Source organism: Convolutriloba macropyga, chromosome 12 (genome assembly GCF_964194025.1).
Source record: "Convolutriloba macropyga chromosome 12, txConMacr16.3, whole genome shotgun sequence".
In the NCBI taxonomy this organism is placed as follows: domain Eukaryota; kingdom Metazoa; phylum Xenacoelomorpha; order Acoela; family Convolutidae; genus Convolutriloba; species Convolutriloba macropyga.
In genome coordinates, this window is record NC_134479.1 from 43010330 (window position 1) to 43028851 (window position 18522).

General features: G+C 36.8%; 1 protein-coding gene across 2 annotated transcripts; it reads right to left on the reverse strand.

Moving 5' to 3' along the window:
* Positions 1–3019: 3019 nt before the first annotated feature.
* On the reverse strand, positions 3020–17941 carry LOC142350231 (uncharacterized). Of its 2 annotated transcripts, XM_075401993.1 has the most exons (6): positions 17817–17941; positions 14720–14924; positions 9731–9969; positions 9110–9285; positions 4501–4712; positions 3020–3724 (listed from the first exon to the last, which is right to left on the reverse strand). In XM_075401993.1, the coding sequence occupies exons 3-6, from the start codon at positions 9879–9881 to the stop codon at positions 3283–3285; spliced, it is 981 nt and encodes a 326-aa protein (XP_075258108.1). In that variant the 5' UTR covers positions 9882–9969; positions 14720–14924; positions 17817–17941; the 3' UTR covers positions 3020–3282. The 2 variants fall into 2 exon arrangements, with proteins under 2 accessions (XP_075258108.1, XP_075258109.1); XM_075401994.1 differs by lacking the exon at positions 17817–17941 and having other exon boundaries at positions 14720–15027.
* Between the last annotated feature and the right edge of the window lie 581 nt (positions 17942–18522).

Sequence of the window (18522 nt, forward strand, 5' to 3'; positions counted from 1 at the left end):
TCAAGTCACGAAGTTGAAAATCATTTTAAATCCCTATTTAAAAAAACCGACGGTTTACTGGTTTATGTTTTTTTTTCAGTTTTGACTCTAATTGAGCAGAAAAAATAGCGATCAAGACAAGAGCTAAAATTTTTTTTCGAAAAAAATTATTTTTGCTCGCGCGGCTTTATATGATTCAGATTACTAAAGCTCTTTGAATAATAGTATTGGAAAACAAAGGTTATTAATATCAAAAGAACTAACATGGGACAAAAACGTTGCTTAATTTGCGTAAACCTGATCCATGTGATGCAACTCAACAAGTTCTGTCACAAAAACGTTACAAATCGTTAAAAATTTTGAAATTCCAGCAAATGAGTTTGAGTATTCAAAAGTTACATGGGCCTGTTCAATTCTGCTGAAAGATAAACCTAAAATTTCACAAAAATGAAGATTAGCACCGAGCTGAATTTTTAATACAGTGACTATACATCCCACTAATTTGGCTTAAAAATATAAATGATAGTTTTCAATTCCCTTTAACAATAGAACTATATTAGCATGATTTATTCGAAACCATTAGCAACATAAATAGTTGAACATACAAGTTATAATTTGAAACGAAACCAATAAGCTATTTGTCTCAACAATGTTTTTAGGATAGGCAACTCATTCGAAACACAATTTTTTTATGTTCACAATTATATTTTCTGGACGACTTAACGTTGAAAATAACACTTGCAAATATCTACAGAGATTGCACAGATCATTTCAAACTTCACCTTCAGCAGAAACTAGCAATATGATTACGCAAAGGAGCGAAATAATCCAAAATTGGCAACTCAAACAAAAAAATGAGAAATAAGTTAAAGAATAATAGTCCTTTCTCTTCAAAAAAGAAACAAACCGACTAATATCGGAAGAAATGCTCTCGAACGACAGGCGGGTGGAAAAAAAATTTGACCCCACCGGGATTCGAACCACTGACCTCACGATCCATCATCAGATGCACTAACCAATCGGCTAGCTGTTTCTTGTCTTTGCTTTGCTGCAACCGACTTTATATTAGCAACAAGCATTACTTCGGAGTGAGCGCAATAGAGATCACTCAAAAATGAACGAAAGCGTGAAAAAGTCACTTGAGAAGTCAAAGAATGTTCTAGAAGAAAAGCAAAAAATGGTCAAGCGAAGAATTTGCATAAAAAAGACCAAAACGTTTACAATAATTGCTATGAACTTCGTCCAAGAGCACAAATTAAGTTTTAAATCTTCCAAGACTTCCAAAAAATTCAGGGAAAAATTAAACATTGGTACACAATCTAAGATCAAATTCGAACTAAATTCTCAAAAACAAATGCTAAATGCTGAAAATGCAAAAAATCATGTTCAAAATTAAGAACATAACCGGCAAATAGCCGCCGTTAACGCACTTGATCCGGATTAAAACAGAAAAAAAGATAGAAATTGACCCCATTTTTTGTTTCTTTGTCGTTCTCTAATTTGACGTTCAGTTTCACTTAGATTCTAAAACTACATTAAAATGACATTCTAAACTGAAAGCTATTAAGCTTAATATTAATGTCAGCCAGCAATCACCCCAATAAACTTTGATAACCTAATGCTCTATGACTTAATGACCGGCCATTATTGGTATATCCCTTTTCTTTTGATTTTCCTCTTTTGACTTTGACTGCATTCACTAAACTGCATAATTCAATGCGTGAAAGAATTTAAAATCCATTCAGTTGAAACAGCGGGTGAGGTTATTCAAGACTTATATAAGACAAAATAAAAGACTTAAGTAAGATGAAAAACAGAAAACGACTAATGTCGGAAGAAATGCTCTCGAACGACAGGCGAGTGGAAAAACATTTGACCACGCCGTGATTCGAACCATTGACCTACCAATCCCTAACCATAAGCACTGCCCACTAGTCTATCAGGCGCTTCTCGTTGCTATGTTGTAACCGATTTTAAATTAGCAACAATGAGAGCAATAGAGATCACTCAAAAAAGAAGAACGAAATCATGAAAAAGTCACTTGAGAAGTCAAAGACTGTTCTAGAAGAAAAACACAAAATTAGTCACGCAAAAAATTTGAACAAAAAAGACCAACACGTTTACCAAAATTGCCATGAAATTCGTTCAAGAGTTATTGAACGTGTTCAAAAGGTAACGCAAATTCAAAAAAAGGAGAGCACCTAAGTAATAGCCGTTGAGAGACTGACGGCGGCTATTAAAAATTAGACGAATATACTTTCCACAACTTTTTCAAAAACTAGTATTTAACAAGCTTTACAAAATTAAGCAGAAAATCGGCATCATTTGATCAACAAAAAGCTACTTTTATTAAAGCGCGATCAAAAATTCGTAAAATTTTCCGACGATATAATGAAAGCAGCCAAGAGAAGGCCAGTAAAATTTCCGCTCAAAAGTTGAGAACTGCACAAATGAGATTGCCCAAACGCCACAGAAAAGCCACCTTAAGACAAACCTCCTACTGTTTTCTCGAACAACTAGTGGGAGCTCTAATCAATTGCAGCCTGCTTCAGTCGGGGGAGGGGGATTTGGGGAGTCTAAATGGGACTAAGAAGTTCAATAGTGGGCTTCAAATAACAACATTAGAAGTTAACATATACCACTATTGAAATTTAAAGTGAAAAATGGCACCACTTTTCGCACACTTTTTATTAGACTTTTCGTATTGAATTGCCGCCAATTGAGTTCAGCTGCTTGAAATTGTGATTGGAAGAGAATTTTAGATCACGCGAAACGCAAAAAGTCAAGGGTGTAAAAGTCACTCGAAAAGTCAAAACGGTTGAGCGAAAATTTTGCATAAAAAAGACAGGTTTACAATAATTGCTATAACTTCGTTCAAGAGCAATTAAAAACTGCATCATCGTTTTATACCATTTCTGTTCACTTTCGCTCTCTCAAGGAGCTGAACAGATCTTAGAAGTCAAGCAACCAAGATGATAGCCCTTGCTACTGTGACGTTACTTGAACCACTTTTAACGGTACTGCTAAGGAAAAAAGAAACTTTTACCGTACAATTCAATTCAGGTACTTCAGGCCGTTTTTCAATAGAAAACTGCACCAATGTTAACATAATGCGTCTAAGCATAAAATTTAATCTACCATTTAGACTCAAACTACATGAAGATTACAGGCTGCAGAGACCACAGTCAGAAGTATCATTCCACAGTGAAAACAGTCAGCTCAAAGCACCATCACATCTTCGTAAAAGTTGTGGTTGTGGGTTCTTGGGAATATGGTCTGTTTATGTCGAAAATATAAAGAATGTCATTGCCACACAAAAGAGTTTCTCCTTACCACTCCACACCTGCTACACATTCCTTGATGAGCTCGGCATCCATGCAAGTGATTCGGCCAAAAATGTCTTGGAAACGGATCCTGAATCATCTGCAAGCAAACATTTCCAGATCCTCTGCGACGAGTGTCCATAATATGCCACAGTGTGTTACCATTCGTCCCCGGTAGACGTTGATGGTACTGATAGCTATGACGATGTCTTGGAGGTGGAATCCAGTGTTCATCGCTACTGTATCCATCAAAAGAACTGGATCCAGGTCTGGAAGAGTAGTTGGTCATTGTTGAGCGGTTGCTTGTTTGATCACTTATAAAGTCGGTTTCGTAGTCTCGCGGGTCTAGCATGTGAAATCCATTTTCCAAAGTATCCGGGTAAGGTGAGGACCAACCAGTTGTAGTTCGCGTCAAGTTTCGCCTGAAACAATTGAGGTTTTATAATCTTAAACATAACCGACTAACGTCGGGCGAATTGCTCTCAAACGACCGGCGAGCGGTTGGCTTCGTCAGTAGCTAGCCACGGGGGGGGGGGGGGTGCACTGGGGGCAACACTGGGTTGGGGGGGGGCAACAGCGCGGTGGGGATGGGGGTCAACGGGGGGGGGGGGGGGGGGTTTCTCAACCTCTCAGAACCGCCCTTCACACCATAAGTATAAGTCTCCAAAACGGTTTGAGCTGAAACAGAGCTGAAAGGCTCTAAGAGCACTTAATTCCCGCTGGGCGCTACCTGTTTATCCCGTTTTTGAGGACGAAAAGTCAAAAGCGTCAGACGAAAAATCGGTCAAGCGAAAAATCGCATAAAAAAAAGACCAACAGGACTAATATAATTGCTACAAACTTCGTTTGAGAGCAATTAAAAATGTTATGGGTTTCTACGAGTTTCAGACAGTCATTGATATCGTACAAAGCAATTTACTTAGTCAACTTTTACTATAAATAAACAGATGTTTGCAAGAAAACTAAGCAAAATTAAACTGAAGTTAAAGTTAAACTAAATTAAAGCAAATTTAAACATCAGTTATATTATATTAGGTTAGGCCATAATATGGTTTGATTCAGTTAATTTACATCCGTTTCTGACCAAACTACCGCTCAGCAGTTGTGACCATCAACTGAATCAAAATCCTGACTTCAAAACCGGTACCAATGTTTCAGCTGCAATCAGGAAATGCTATTAAAGACATTTAAAAAGAACCTTCGATTGCTTTGAGATGTCGATGCACTGTTTCCCCTCTGTTGCATCCTCAAGTCTGTAAAGTTCTCCAGAAAAATGTTACGCGTCTCCAATTCATGCAATTCTTCAGCACCTCTAGTCTCCGATGGGTGGCATCTCAAGAATTCTGTGATGATATGCTCCAAGTGAGAGTTTCGTGATATTGTCATCATTTTCTCCCTGCACGTTGGGCACTAAAAACAAGCATGTCGTTATTCAATATTTAATACAACAGCTATTTTTTTGGTTTCATAAATTTCAATAGCTTTGATTTGACCATTAAATAAATTTTGCAGTACAACTTAGCTGCCATCTAATTTCTTTTTCTTAGGTTTCAAGTCTTTAATTTCAAAAGAACATAACCGACTAACGTCGGGCGAACTGCTCTCAAACAACCGGCGAGCGGTTGGCTTTGGCAGTAGCCAGCTGGGGCTTAGGGATGCTAGCATTTGGGGAAGGGGGTTGACCAGTGTGGGAGGGGGCGGGGCAAGCGTTGGGGAGAAGCGATGGGGGTAGGGTTGCGAAAACTAGATGAGAAGGGGGCTTAAATCGACAGCGGGAGGAGGGTGGACATTGGGAATCTTGACACGGGGGGGGGGGGGGCTGATGGCGAGGGTTTAAGAACTGCATTTCACACCATGAAATTGTCTCCTTAAAACAGTTTTGGTGAATCGCATTCTTAGAGTATAGAAATAGGGCTCTAAGAGAACTTAATGCCCTCCGAGCGGTACCTGTTTATCCTGTTTTTGAGTACGAGAAGTCAAATGGGTCATGTTTGTTGTGCGGTCATGTGAAAATCGCACAACAAACATAGCCGGTAGAATACCGGAAACGAATCGAAGCGTCGTGCATTATAATCTGTAGCCTTAGGTTACCAAAATCAGAAAATCAAAATAGACACGAGAAAAAGTTTTTAAAAAAGTGTGTCTGTAAACTAATGTCTGTTTTAGAAAATGCAGACACACTTTAGTTCAGGGTTGTGGGTAGGTGCACTGGGGGGTGAGTGGGGAGGGGGTGGGTAGGTGGGGTATCTGAATCAAAGAAAAGATTTTGATTTGGATTCAAAATATTACAAGATGTAAATATACTCGTGGTTATTCCAACTTGTTTCTTATTTTTTGAAAAGACTTTATATTTTGCAAATCTTCATGACTTGAATTTTAAAAAGCAGCATAAGTAATATTACCAAACATGACCGACTAAAGTAGATGGCTACGGCTTAGGGAGACTAGGTTCAGCTTTTGTTGAGGGGGTGGGAGCGCGGGGATGGGGGGAAGGGTGAGGTCGAGCGTGTCGGGTTACGTATGTAAGGAGGTGGAAGGTGACGACGTAGGTGAGGGGGATAAAGTGTCGTACTTAAAGTCAGACGTAACGCGGGAGAGGTTAAGTGTATGTTTGGGTGTGATGTAACCGGTCCAGCTCTTCAGAACTGTTTTTGGCACCATGAAATGATGTCTCATAGAGTTGAGTTCAATCGCATACCTAGACTAGCAACCCATATCCTCTAAGAGAAATTTAATGCCCTCCGGGCTTTACCTGTTCATTCCATTTTATAGGAGACGGAATGTTAGTAATACAAAAAAATCGCAGAAAAAAGTCCAGTAGGACTGAATATAAACCGACAAAAATGAGTGAAAAAATTCTAAGAGCAACGTCCTCCCGAGTAAGAGATGGAAGCATCAACAACTCGGCAATGAGTGTCTTGTGAATCGTCTTACAATCAATTTTCTTTTAGCAAAAGACATAATTTCTGATAAGAGCACGCAAAATTCAAGAAGTCAAGCTTGAAAAAGTCACTCGAGAGGTGAAATCGATATGCTCGAGAACGAAATGGTCAAGTATCAAAAATACACAAATGTTTACAATAATCAATTCAAACTTCGTTCAAGAGCAATTAATAATTGCTACAGTCTTTGTTTGAGAGCAATTAACAAACATAAATTGACTAACTTTGGACAAATTGCTCTCGAACGACCGGCGAAGCAACACAATTCCGGGGTGGTAGCCAAGATAAGTCAAAAAATGTTTAAAAACAAAAGCTCAAAAAACAGTCGAGCAAAAATTTAGCTTAAAAACTTTGCTATGACGGATCTATTGTTTCGGCCCATCTTGGTGGGCATATAACATATCTTAGGTGGCCGAAACAGATAAGATCCAAGAAGATTGCATCCTAACAATTATAATTGCTTCAAACTTCGATTGAGAGAAACCGATCAACATTACCCTAAAGCTTAAAAAGCAGCAAGAACGCACGCCACCGAAACCACCTTTGCAGTCACAAAATAGATCTACAGAAATATTCTTCAGTACGTTAAAAAGAAGGCCAATGATAGCTCGCTCAGCCCTCAAAATCACAGCTAACTGAAATACAAACTAATAGCGTCCGAACAATTGCTCCGAAACAAAAGAAGTGCGACTGGCTATGTTTTCGCTTCTCAATTGGGGAAGCTAGACTCGAAAAACAAAACTAACGCGAAAAGTTGTATCAAGTACAGAGCTTAGGCAGAATAATTAGCAGCATTTTTTTCCTTTGGCCTCAAACGTAAAATCTGCCACTGTATAATTGTTGTTGATAATTCACAGCGAGTTGTATGAACGAGATCCAATCGTCACTCCAGAAAAGTCCACTTTTCTCTGTACTTGATGCAGTCGCAGAAGCTGCGCAGCGCAAAGTGCAGCTGTGGCTTTCCATACCCCTTTCGTCAAAAAACTTGTCAGAACATCGTCAAAATTGTACGATTTTTCAGTACTTTCGTTTCCAATATGTCGACGTAATAATGCAATTTATTAGAACTAACTGTGCATGTACGGAATACAAATTCAACTCTCGCCTTCAAGTTAAATACATCAGACTCTCGTTTTCATCTCCACACTTCAGGCAGATCAATGGAGTAGTTTTCTCAGCAGTACGATAGCATTCAATAGCATGAGCGTCAGTGGCAGCAGGTTAGGCTTCTTCAGTTGCGCGGCATAGTCGGAGTTCTTCTCTCATGCTTCCCACTTTAGCGATTTCTTTTGAAACAGTTCCAAGTTATTGATGTCACTTTGTCATTGACACACATATACCCTATAGAAGCACTAGAAGAATTAGAGATAAAAACAGTCCTAGCTTTACTTCTAGAGTAACTGAAAGAACCACATTCCGTCGAAGAAGATACAGAACTCTATTTGCCAATCCTAATCTTTGATTTACGTGAATTTTCCAATTTACGTCCTGATTGGCCAGGACTCCTGATCCGAAATTCAAGTCTGGGACGTCCGTACTAAGATCAAGAATCTTGTCTTTTAATAGCAACTCCTCTTTCCTGCCTATGAATGCTACCTTAACGCATTTTCTACAGCCAGGTCAATTTTGTTCTTCTTGACCCACTTTTCTATCAACTGCAGGACAGCTTGGATCTCTTTTGCACTTCTGTCGATTGCAAGGACTTTTACATCAAGCAAAATGTACATCAAGCAAAATGAAGGGTTTCGAGAACCGTAGCACGTCTGGAAGGTCGTTGATAATTATGCAAAACAAAAGAGGACCCAGGAACAATTCTTGAGATACACCGCTTCTGATTTCTCATTCCACTGATCTGACATTATCCACTCTCACAAACTGCATCCGAATTGACAAATGATCAACTGGCACCTCTATAAGGCATCCGCCAACACCAAATTGATTCCCTTTCTTCAGGAGCTCCAAGTGAGGCAACCGATCGAATGCATTGGAGAAATTCGAAAAAAAGGCCACGATCTCGTCTACTGTTTTTGTCTAATGCCTCATATATCTTCTTTAGAAATCTCAACATGTTTGTGCTTACTGAGCGTTTTCGTACAACACCGCGCTGATTTGCAGCAAGATGCTGGGAAAATTATTATACAATGGCTCGCAAAGACACTTGCTGACACTCCACGACCTTGCTGTCTATATTCAACCCGTTTCTATATATTCTACCGGTTTCCTATCTCCTTTCTTGTAGACCTGCGTTACAGCGGCTATCTTCCAGCTGCTCGGAATTTCCCCCAGTCTCTTAATGTTCCTCATCAGTTTATGTAGAGCTTCACTGGTTTGCCAAGCTGTTCGCCAATAAAAGGTATTTAAGGCCAATAAAAAAACAGGCAATGATTCTGCTAATTGGTAACGCCAATTATAGAAAAAGACTACATAAACGGTTTAAAACGCTTTCGAGACCAAATTTGTTTTTCGATAGTATTTGAGTTTGCTGCAGACTTCTTATCTGCCAACTTCATTTTCAAATATCTTTGCGCCCGCATTAGAGAACAATAGTAAGCTACAGAAGTCGCAAAAATTGTAAAACGTGGTAGAAACGGTTAAAATTGGTTGATAGGAATAATTGGTTCGCGCAGTCTGGAATAGGTGAGGCATGTGGTTATTCACAAAAATACACTTCCCCGCTCCCTTGAGTAATTCTGCTCCATTAGTGCACACACATCAAGCTCCTGCAGGTCACACAACCAAGCTTGTCATAAAATCAATTGAAAAAGATTTATGAATTCCTACCAGTCCTATCAAAACTGCGTAAGAAATAATAATTGTTAATCTTCGTCAAGAAGCATTCCTATAATTCAATGAAGAACAACTAGCCTGTTTAGCTGCTGAAGACTGTTCTGAGCACCATTTACTCAAGCAGCCACCGCAGAATGAATGGAAACATGGAGCTACAGTAACTGGCTGATGACAGACGCTTTTGCAAACTGCACATTCCATTGACTCCTTCATGGCCGAATTCAAAGTTAGCTGCGCTTGTGATTCATCTGATTCTGCAACAAAACAGAACAATCATTGATGACACATTAACATCGCGAGCTGAACTACTCGAAAAAAGAGCATTTTGTTTCCATGGTAGAGAAATTTACAAACCATCCCTCTTTACTCATGTCACAAGGGAAAAATTCTCTGACTTTTTTAAACGCAATATCTCATATGTCAGAAGCAAGATCTTTTCCTTCGTCGGTTACATAATTTCTCTTTCCAATCATGCAAGCAATTTAATGGGCATATGTTTATGTATAATGGTTCCAACCGTCCTTTAAGTTCTGACGAAAAAAATCGTCACGACAGAAACCTACTTTCAAGGTTCTAACATCATTTAACTTTTTTTTCGGTTGTGCCTGCGTCCGCCTCCGCGCGCCTGTACGTGTTATGGGGTCTAACCGTAGAACATTTGTGAACAAAATCTTACAAAATTGTATTGTACGCTCAAACCTGCGGGCACTTCTCCGGTTCCATTTATATCACTATCCCGATTCTCCGTAGATTCCCCTCCTTTCGCGACTGTCTTTGTTCCGAACAGACCACCGCAGCATCCAGAAGCCTGGTCTCCTTGGTCATTTCTGTTTGATTTCGAATTTGACATTTTCTGGGTGAAGATTTTCTCGTCTTTGATCTAGCTTAGTTGGATAGAACAATGGGCGATATTTTACTTTCTTAGGCGCAACATAAACCTATAATACACAAATGAGTTTTGTTTTACAATTGCGTTTAATTTGCGCTTCGAGCTCAACCAATTAAACGCTAATTACTAGCCTCATTATTAAAGAGAGCAAATTAGCACTTTAATAGTTACCAGGTGTTTATGGTAGCACTGAATTCTACAAAAATGATTCGAGTTCAGCTCCAGATGCCCATAAATAGAAAACAACTTACACTAATGAAACTGCTCCAACCATTTTGCAGCAGACAACTTAAGAAAAGTAACTCAAGTATTAATTAAACATAGCCGGCAGATTGCCGGAATAGCTGCGAAAGAATAGACCTGCGTGACATATAATAGAGATAGAAACAGATACAGATCTAAATTGAAAAAAAATCGACGCCGCTCAAAAAACTAGGCAAAAAAAACATTCAGCGATAAATTAATAAAGCTTGTTAAAATTCAACTCGCAGAAGCCTCTAATTAGGGACCTTTACCGCACATATGAAGTCCTTTGACCTTAAACAAATTCAAATTAAACTTAAGTTTTAAAGTGCAAAAGTCATTTTATTGAGTGAGGTAAGTCACGTATGAGCAAAATCTAATCACGCAAATAACCTTAAAACTTTCGCAAAAGCGAGTGAGAAATGACGTCACGCGCGCAAATGCCGTTGTTAGTGAGAGGAAGAAGTCATTCAGAAGATTTGACTTTTTCAGCTTTGCGGTGTGAACAAATGTAAAACGAAAAATGAGCGTCAGACGACGAAACAAAAAAACATAGCAGGACAAGTCCTGAAATACAATCCAAGGAATTGAATGAAAAACAGACCTTATGTACCTGACCAGCAGATCAATTGAACAATCCCAGCCAAAAAGACAAAATCTGAAAAGTTGAGAAACAAAAAGAATCAAGCAAACAAAATAAAATATTGCTAAAACACTTGAAGCTTTTAACCTGAAGCCAATAGCCTTGAAAGGGACACATGCTTCAAAAAATTGAGAAGTGAAATTTTTGGTCTCTGGAGTTCTGTCATGTAACTTGTCTACAACACTTAAAAGTATCGTTGACCAGTAAAGATCGTTAATTTCAGAAAATGACAAAAAAAATCAAAAAGTTTGAAGACAAAAAATTTTTAATTGCAAGCTTTATTTAAAAAATTGCTTAAATTTGCAATATTAAAAAATTGAAAAGTATTTTTTGCCAATAAAGACTATGCAAAAACATACTAGCAAACCCTATAGGAGTTTCCCTGGTAACTGACGAAAAATACTAAAATTTCGGAAACTTAAAGAAAAAATTGCAGCTTGAAAATCGCTAAAAAGTTTTAATAAAAAAATCTTGAAACGCTTTCTCCATTGCCACTAGAAACCATGCAGTAGCCTGTTATCAAAACCTAGAGGAGATTCCTTGACCTTTCATTTTAGAGAAGTCTAATACATGACAAAAATTTTAAAAAAATTGGAAGTGTTATAAAAAAATTGTTGGAAAAAATTGTGATATTAAAATGCTGAAACCATTTCGTGGGCAATAATAAAATTTCAGCAAACTATTTGCAAACCCTAGATGAGGTTTCTTGCCCCCTGGGGCTAGAAAACTCGAATAATGACAATAAAGGGTCAGAAAATTTGAAAAAAATGCAATTTTCATCAAAACAATTGGTAGAATTCGTACAGTTAAAAAGTTGAAAACCATTCCATTACCACTAGTAATCTATTATCACGTAGTATAACACGTAGTATAAATTTGGGTGTTTTTGTTTGGAGTAGCAAAACATATACCTCTTGAAATGGCCATAAAAAATGATTACGTCTTGAAAAAGACCTCTATCAGCTTTTACAAACCTCAATTTCAGACTGCTCCAACAAAAAATTCGAAAAATTAAAAAAAAAATGCGAAAAATTGCAACATTTTGGGCTCAAAAACTCCTAAAATAACCTTTTAACCTTGAATTACGGCAGTCCCAGTAGCTTCACCATTCCAAGTAATTGAAGGACTACTAAACGCGGTTAAGGGCCTCTAATGAAACTTGATGCCCGCTGAGCTTTACCTGTTTATCCCGTTTTGAAGGCTCAAAGTCATGAAAAAAGGTGTGAAAACATCTTACAAAAATAAAAAAACATAGCAGGACAAGTCCTGAAATACAATTCAAAGAATTGAAAGAAAAACTCAGACGTACTCTACGTTACCAGCAGATCAATTGAACAATGCAAGCCGGAACACAAAAATCATCAAAGAATTGAGAAGCGAAAAGAATCAAAACTAAACAAAAACAATCATTGCTAAAACTCTCGAAGCTTTTAAACCTAAGGCAAAATTTTTTCCCTTTAAAAACACCTATTACAAAAATATGTTCAAAACCAATTTTTTTTTCTGAAATCGGTCCAGTATTATATCTGCAAGACCTGAAAAATATTCATTGGCCCTTGAAGATCGATTAACTCGAAAATGACCAAACAATTTTTAAAAAAGAAATCAATTGCAAATTATAAGGAAATGTTGCAAAAAATCGTGATATAAATATCTTCAGAATCATTTCTGTGTCTCTAGATGCTATCCAGTAACCCAATTGCAAGCCTTAAAAAACTCATTGGCTCATAGATCAATAGGCAATAATTTCTAGAAAAAAACTTCAAATTGCAAAAAATAGAAAATCGTTCTACTAAAAAGTTGAAAGCTATTCAGTTGCCCCCTAGCAAATTTTAATAGCATACTGTTAAACCCTGAATGCGGTTACCTGGCTACTGAGGCAAGAAAAAATCAATAAAAAACAAAGTTTAAAAAAATTGCAAATTCTATCAAAAAATTTCTAAAAGTCGAAAGGTTAAATTGTTGAAAACAAATCCATTGAAACTAAAAACCATGCAGTAACTTTTCATCAGAACTTGGAATAGGTTTTTTGCACTTGAGAATGGACGAATATCAAAAACTGAGAGAAACTTTAGGAAACATTAAAAAAATTGAAGATCTTATCAAAAAAAAAGCTAAAATTCGAGACATTAAAAAGATAAAAAGCATTCCATTGTTACTAGAAACTATTCAGTGCCTTATTAACAAACCTCAAAGAAGATTGCTTGGTCCCTGAAACTGGAAAAACTGAAAAAAATATGAAAACTTTCAAAAAAACTGAAAAAAAATGCAAATTTGTTCAAAAAAATTGATAAAATTTGTGATATTCAAAAGTTGAAACCTATCCCATGGCAACTAAAAATTTTTCAATAACATATTATCCAACCCCTAATGAGGTTTTCTTTCCCCTGGGACACAAACAACTTGAATGATGACAATAAATATGTAAAAAAACATGAAAAATTTGCAACTTTTTCAAAAAAATGCTAAAATTCATTATGTCAAAAAGTTGAAAACCGTTACCACTAGAAACTGTGCGGTAAACTATCATCAAACCCTTTATCAAACCCTGGATGAGTTTTCATGACACAAAGCGCTAAAAAACTCAAAAAATGACAAAAATTTTCAAAAAAACTGAAAAAAATTGCAAAAATTAGTATTATTTTGTGTGTTTGTGTTTCTGGTACCACGACATATAGCTCATAAAATGGTCATAACAAGCAATTTTGTCTCGCAAAAGGCCTTCATCAGCTTTTAATAACTTCAACTTAAGACTAATCAAACAAAAAATCTCAAAAAAATTACAAAAAACATGAAAATTTGCACCATTTTGAGCCGAAAAACTAAAAATGACCTTTTGACCTTAAATTAAGGCCATCCCAGCAGCTGCACCACTATACGCACTTGAAGGACTACTAAAGCCCACTTTGGGCCTCTAATGAAACTTAATGCCCGCTGGGCTTTACCTGTTTATCCCGTTTTGAAAGATCAAAGTCATTGAAAAAATGTGTGAACACATCTTAAAAAAAAAAAAAAAAACACAGCGCACCAATACAATTCAAATTCTTTGAATTGTAAAAAAGACAGAGCACCAATACAATCCAATTCTTGGATTGTAAAAAAACCAAGAGCACCGCAATATAGCTACGCTCAGCTTACAGCTTCGCAGCTATAAAAAAAACTTTTTTTCCAGTTGGAACTATTGCAATTTCGATCAAATACTTAGTCAATTTTTTAAACTTCATTTTGTGCAAATAATTTTATCATCGGCATTATTAAGACGCCATGCAGCAATGAATTGGAACTGAGAGCTCCACAATATACCATCCTTGGGGACTAAAATGACTACTTATTGAATATATTAAGGGTACTTTAAATTTTTATAAACTTTTTATAAACTTTGTTCAAGACTTTTTACTTTGTTCAAAAACATTCATTCTTAGTTGTGTTCATCTTGTTCGTTGATGACACAAGTGCTGCTGTGATTCACCACTGCAATTGAAACTGCATATGAAAATCCGATGTCCTGAAGAAAATGTTGGGATCATGTTTGCTGTCAAGGTCATTCAAATTTTGAAAACTGATTGGTTTTAAATCCAATGTAGTGACTTCAACGAAACAGTTTAATAAAACTTATATTATTAGTCCGATTTGTAAATTTAACAATTCTGGTGCTGTGCTATAAAAGAATCACTTATGCAAGCGGTCAGCATTAATTTTATAATTACATTTTCATCGACAAATTTACCCAACTGATTTCTCTTTCGATTTTCGAAGAGTAGCTTCAACATGCAACAGGAAAAAAACTTGTACAATTTGAAATAAAAATTTCAAAACTAAATTGAAAATACAATTTTTGACGGCTAAAATTAAAGCCTCCAGTTTCCAAAACTCATTTTTTTAAAGAAAACCTTATCAAGTCATTACTGCTTACGTTAGTTGTCACCGTTGTCTCGAGTGTGCGTGGATTGATCTTCGATTTCGGGGTGTTCGGTGTCGAATCTCACCACCATGTGCACAACGACAACGATGTGACCGGTGTCGTTCAAACTCATCTGGGTATGCATGATGGATGTGCCGACAGTTGGGGTGAAGACGAGGTCAAAAAGAGATATGTAGTGTCTCATTAGAACAGAATCCTTCAATATTCAAAGTATATCTACATAAGATTGCTCCAAATGATTATCGAATATCAATTTAAGTTGACGGGAAAAATGTTGCATGTTCTAACGTGGAGCCTTCTTTCACCTCTTTTCTTTCATCCCCTATAATTCAACCCCGATTTTCTAGGCCCTATTAAACCCTCAAAAATTAACTACATGATTTCACCCCGGTCTTCGGATTCCGATAATTGCGGATAATTAGGTCTAAATCAATTTTAATTATTCGTAATGGAGATTAAAATTGGGGTGAAATAACTGAGGGGCCAATAAAACGTTTTCAAACCTCAGTCATTTCACCCCAATCTTAACCTGTTAATTGATTACGTACAACTATGCCGACGTAATACTATGCCGATTATAAGAGTGCCGAAAATTTATTCAATTTTTCACCCGATAAATTTCGAAACTGCTATTACCAATTAATTATCAATTAAATGCTAACCGACTGTTGTTTTCAAAGCAACCAGGGCACGCTGGTCAGTATTCGGTTGTGATAGATTCATATCAAGTCCCACGGGCCGCTGAGGCATGACCATGGCCCGCAATTATCATTGTTTGTTTTAAATATTTCTCCCTCCAATTATCTTGTCCTGATAAATAATAAAATCCAAAATCTCACAACTTCATTGTGATTGGTTCAGAAATTTTGTGCTCATTTCAGTTAAGTGATTTGATTGGTTTAGAAATTTATCGGGAGAAAAAATGAATAAATTTTCGGCACTCTTATAATCGGCATAGTATTACGTCGGCATAGTTGAACGTCACCCTGTTAATTATTGTATCATACTTGTCACGAAAATAAAGCTAAGAACTAAATTACTAAGTAAAGTTATAACCATTAGCGAATTAGTTATCTCATCCAGTCCCTAAATGAAAATTAAAGGTCATTAAATAATGAATCGAACTCTAAAATATTTCTTGTTTTACTGCATCTCGATCCTCATGATAATAGCCAAATTTGAAATAAGCATTTTGTCCAAAAAGAAAGAAAAAGTGGTAGGAGAAGGTCATGAGTTTTACATTGAGAGTAAACAAGTATCCCTCAAAAATCTGGAATCACAGAGAAGCAGCCACAAAAGCCATTACCAGAACAAATAATGCTGTTAAGGAATTGTACTTTGGGAAAAAACCTTGCTCAGCTGATCCCACCTTGGATTTTGACTATTTTGAAAAGATGCTGCGGTACCAAAACAATTTTTTGAATCCTTTGGCAAAAAACGCATAAAATTATATAAAAAGTATCAGAAAATAAAAAGGAGGGTTCAGAAACTAATGCAATTTTACAAGGACAAAGCTGAACATAACCGCCTAAACGTCAGAAGATCAATAGTGGGCTTCAAATAACCACATTAGAGGTTAGCATATACCACTATTAGGATTTAAAGTAAAAAAACGGCACCAGTTTCGGCGCACTTTTCATTTGACTTTTAGTTTTAAATTGCCGCTAATTGAACTCAGCTGCTTGAAATTATGCTTGAGAGAGAATTTTAGATCACGCGAAACGCAAAAAGTCAAGGACGTAAAAGTCACTCTAAAAGTCAAAGTTGTCAAGCGAAAATTTTGCATAAAAAACACACGTTTATAATAATTGCTATGAACTTCGTACAAGAGCAATTAATAAACATACTCGGCAGATTGCCGGAAAATAGCCGCCGTAGATTCCAATAAGCATGATTGGGATTGAAAGAATAGATATTGGAAAAAAGATTTTTGTACGAAAATTTTTTAAGTCCGATTTATTTTGATGGCATTTCGTAGTTGAACATACTTGTGTTTCTTAGAGAGAGGCTAAAGGGGCTACTATCAATACCAATAAGCATTAGAGATGGTAACTAAGACTTATAGGAACGACGTTCAATTAGCGGGCATCTAAAATCAGGCTTTATGGGTTTATCCCGTTTCTATTTCTGACTTCAATTTTTTATACTGATTCTGTTCATTTTGAATTGCTTTGCTGAGCAACTGATGTTCTAATTTACTTTAAGCAGAATGAGAGAAGAGAGAAACTAGCCACGAGAAGTCAAAAAGATTTCACGCAAAATGTCGAAAAAGCGGCAAAATGGTAAAGCGAAAAAAAGTTCGACGAGGTAAAAAAATTAGGAGCGCTATAATAGCCGGCTGAGAAGATGAGGGCGGCTATTAATCATTACATTAGGGTTATGGCCAGTTTGTAATAATGCGTCGGTTTAAAATCGCTCTGAATAAATTTGAGCTGGTACCCTCCTTGCGTCCTCACAGAGTTACGTCGAATCCTCACATCGGGACCCGATAAAAAATTGATCCGTTAACTCTATGAGCGGACCACTAATTGGGAACGCAGTTTAGCAACTTGACCAGGAAATTTTGTTTCGATGCACTAAGTTATGCTTACCCTAAAAGTAGGTTTCAAATCCAATTCAGATTGTTTCATTTGGAAAACACCAGTTTGTCTGCCTTTCAGACTAAGATAGCTTTAAACTTTTTCAATTCAGATCAAATTGAAACATCAGAGGGTAGACTTACCAAGTTTTTTGTGATCAAGGCGTAAAGCTAGAAAACTCGTCATTATTGTAATTTCAAAAAAGCAAGCTGTTCAATGGGTGAATATATTAAACGGTGTTAACATACAGGGGTTAAATCATTTGGGGTAAAAAGAAGAAAAAAAAAATTTATACGTAATGCATTTTGATACGTGATACGTTTTCTGGATTAAAAAGGTAAAATGGTCAAAATGATTGACAGCTTTTCTGAATTTTATAACGAGATCTTAAGGCAACCAGATTGTAGGGATTTATGGCAACCAGATTTCTCTCTTCAGTTTTCACGCATGGGTCATAAATTCTCTCACTTGATTATTCAGTTGTGTTGAAAACTTGAAAAATAACATGCCTTGGATCTTCTTGTTCATTTGCTAGATCCACCATCACAGACCTCACAGTTGGCAAAGCCTCCTCATCAAAATCAGGAGCCCAATCGTTGTGAAATTCTGGAATCTCGTGCTGTACACGTGGATCTGAAAGAAAATTCTAATCTAGAAAAACTGTAGAAATTATGACATGCTCTATTTAGCAATGCTCACATATCTGCAAATTTTCTTCTTTCAAATCCGTCCAAAACGTTCATGACAAAGATATACTAGCGTCGGATGAATTGCTCTCGAACGACAGGCGGGGGCAATTTAATTAATAGGGATGAAAAACGCCCCCACATTTTCGAAACCCGGACTTCCAGGCACTGCTTCTTGCGATAAGAGGACAAGATAAGAGACAAGTGATAAGAGAACAAAATGAACAAAAAAAGGACAAAAGTTCAATATGAATTTGATGCATAAGTTAGATTCCGCTATGCCACATTAGCAGCCGATCAGAGATATGAAACAGATTTGATACTTTATAACGTCAACAAATGTCAGAAACATAACAAATGTCAGGATAACAAATCAAATTGCCGCAAGTGCAAAGAATCCATATCAAAGACAGAACATTCCACTCGTTTTTTACTATATCTTTATTACTACTCTGGCTTGACTAAACTTGCCACCTTACTTATCGTTGACATCAAATACTCAAAGAGTGAACCAATCTTAAAAAAGAAT